Here is a 2,500-nt window from a genome sequence, read left to right as displayed (position 1 = left end):
CATACAATATACATTTATAAATTAGCATAATACAGTGGAAAAGGGAACAACTGAACTAAAAAAGGGTATTAACACAGTTATCTTTTGCACTCGCTATAACAATTCATTACCTTGGCCAGAATGCACTGCACTACAGAATTACATTACTAGGAAATCATCTTCCAATATTGAAGGTTCATAATGACAAACTCTATCTCTTTCCGATACCTCCAGGATCGTACCATAACAACCGGTGTGGCTTCTACTGATACAGAAGTAGTAGTGGAAATAGCATCACCGTAATGGTACTACCTACCTCTATGTATTTCCACAAACAAGGATATCATAGTTCTGTGAAGATGTCTTACTTAGAAAAGAGGTCATTCATCTTATATTAGTTATCTTGCAACGGTCTTGATAACAGTTTTTCATCGCTACACCGACTTTTGGCAACGTGTGCTATCTGTGGACGCGTTGTGTACAAAGAAGCCATCTCGTGTGCGTGTGAGTTTGTGCGTGGAGTATGTGTAAATGGATGTGTCAGCAAGAATTAATGAGTATGTACATTTTCTTGCAATATGAATAATGTTTTTGAATCTAAATCCCAATTTATACACATATTCAGCGCAGTAGACAGAAGATTCTTTTCCACAGATGTGTACCCAGATTTTCTCGTAACAGGAAGATTAGAGTTAAACGCTGCAGATCACTTTCTCACTCGGTTTAACACTGAGCTTCGTACTTACATGTACTTCACTTGCGAGTCATTTTGTTTTTGTTTTGTTTTTTTGCGACACAGTAAGTAGTTCTGTGGAAAGAGAAAATAAGATATGGTTGGTGAATTCAGGCATTGCTTTATCTTTGGAGGAAGATGGATTACCTCAAGTGGTGTCTTTTATGTTGCAATTTTGACCATTGGTGTATTGTTGAATGCAGGGTGTTCCGCCGAGCCATATCTTCGATGATGACTTTATAAGTTTACTATTTCCATTTTCAATCATTCTCTCTCTCTTACTCTTTTTCTTTCTCCGTTTCTCTCTCTACCACTTCCCCCTGATCTCTCTCTCACATATACACAACCATACAACCGCACAAACACAAACATACACAGAGAGAGAAAAAAAGAAAATGAAAAAGAGAGACAGAAAAGAAAAGAAGAAGAAGAAGAAGAAAAAACAGAACGAAAAAATAGACAGAAACCCCACCTTGTTCCTGTGGATTAAAACCCCGCCAAACACGAGCAGCGCAGACGCAAAGAGGCCGCCAATTGTGCTCATGACGACGATCAGCGTGGGAAAGGTGGACAGCTTCTCCTCCACTGCTGCCTTGGCTTCGGCTACGGACTTAAAATGGAAATTAGATGCAATTTATATAGATATGCCTTTGGTGACGTCATCAAGATTTCCCGCGCTTTCTCAAATTTTAGTTATGAAGACTAAATTCATATATTGATAAAATCCATCATCTCATACGAAAGAGTAAGTTTTGTAAGAATTAAAAAAAAAAAACGATCTTGGAGCTGGCCATCACCTTTACCCTTTCAGAATTGTATCTAGAAGTATGTGTAGAATTGTGATAACACACTTATCTTTAAATCAAAATGTGTTACTCCATTTACCTCTCACCTACCCATATTTTAACAGGTTCTATGTGCCTTAATTTCTAAGCACCGCAGCTAATGGATAGATAACCTCATCGTTTAGGCTAGGTTAACTTGAATTAAGTAGAGTTAAGTTAAATCAAGCTGAAGTTAGACTAGGTTAGGTTACATCAGGAGTAAAAAGTGCTCTCACCTTGTCTATGTCTCTTAGGTAAGCGGAGAGAACCTTGACATCTATCGCATAAATGAACAACGGGTTTTGTTCCACTTCCACCACGCTCTCTTCTAAATCATCGGAATATTCTTGCAGTTCCTTCTGCTGTTCCTCTTTTATTATTTCTACTTTTATTTCCCTCGAAACTTTCAAGATGTTGTCTAAAGTAGAGGAGAGACGGTTGCACAAGTCTCTTCCGGAGATCTTGGTGTCAGTGACGTAAGTTGTATTCTGTGCTTGATATCGAGCGGTGCAAAATCTTGAGTTTGCTTGAGCTGACTTGACATGTGTTACCTGCAGTTTCGTCGCTAATTCAGCACTCGATTTAGCAAATATGGGGGTAGATGACTCGCCTGATTGCTGACTGAAAGGCCCAGTCAGTAGAACCCCCTGAGTTTCGTTAGAAAATTCAGTAGATTGCCCCCAAAATGTTTTATTTTGCTTTGGGATCGACCATTTAATAGAGCGCTGAGGAGATGCAATTCCCGGTAATGAAGCGGTCGAATCAATAGATATTTCTGTAGATGATTCAGTTCGTTGTTTTTCAGTAGAAAGATGATTCGATTCTGTAACTGATTGAGCAGGAGGGAAAGTGGATGATCCAGTAGGAGGAAAAGTGGATGACTGAGCAGTAGGGAAAGTGGATGATTCAGCAGAAAGAAAAGTGGATGATTCAGCAGGAGGGAAAGTGGATGATCCAGTAGGAG

At 39.2% G+C, this 2,500-nt stretch overlaps 1 protein-coding gene across 1 annotated transcript in view; it reads right to left on the bottom strand.

Annotated features, from left to right (window-relative positions):
- The window catches only part of LOC113806012 (mucin-5AC), a 7,844-nt gene that overhangs the window by 20 nt on the left and 5,324 nt on the right, over window positions 1–2,500 (bottom strand). The window contains exons 3-5 of the mRNA XM_070120645.1: window positions 1,773–2,500; window positions 1,185–1,322; window positions 1–787 (exon numbers count right to left, since the gene is read on the bottom strand). The exon at window positions 1–787 is cut by the window's left edge and continues 20 nt beyond it; the exon at window positions 1,773–2,500 is cut by the window's right edge and continues 1,650 nt beyond it. Of these exons, the coding sequence (XP_069976746.1) occupies window positions 722–787; window positions 1,185–1,322; window positions 1,773–2,500 (932 nt within the window). The 3' untranslated portion in view covers window positions 1–721. The remainder of the gene's footprint in view (window positions 788–1,184; window positions 1,323–1,772) is intronic.

The sequence above is a fragment of the Penaeus vannamei genome, chromosome 4 (assembly GCF_042767895.1).
Source record: "Penaeus vannamei isolate JL-2024 chromosome 4, ASM4276789v1, whole genome shotgun sequence".
Classification (NCBI taxonomy): Eukaryota; Metazoa; Arthropoda; class Malacostraca; order Decapoda; family Penaeidae; genus Penaeus; species Penaeus vannamei.
This window is presented reverse-complemented; position numbering and strand designations above follow the sequence as displayed.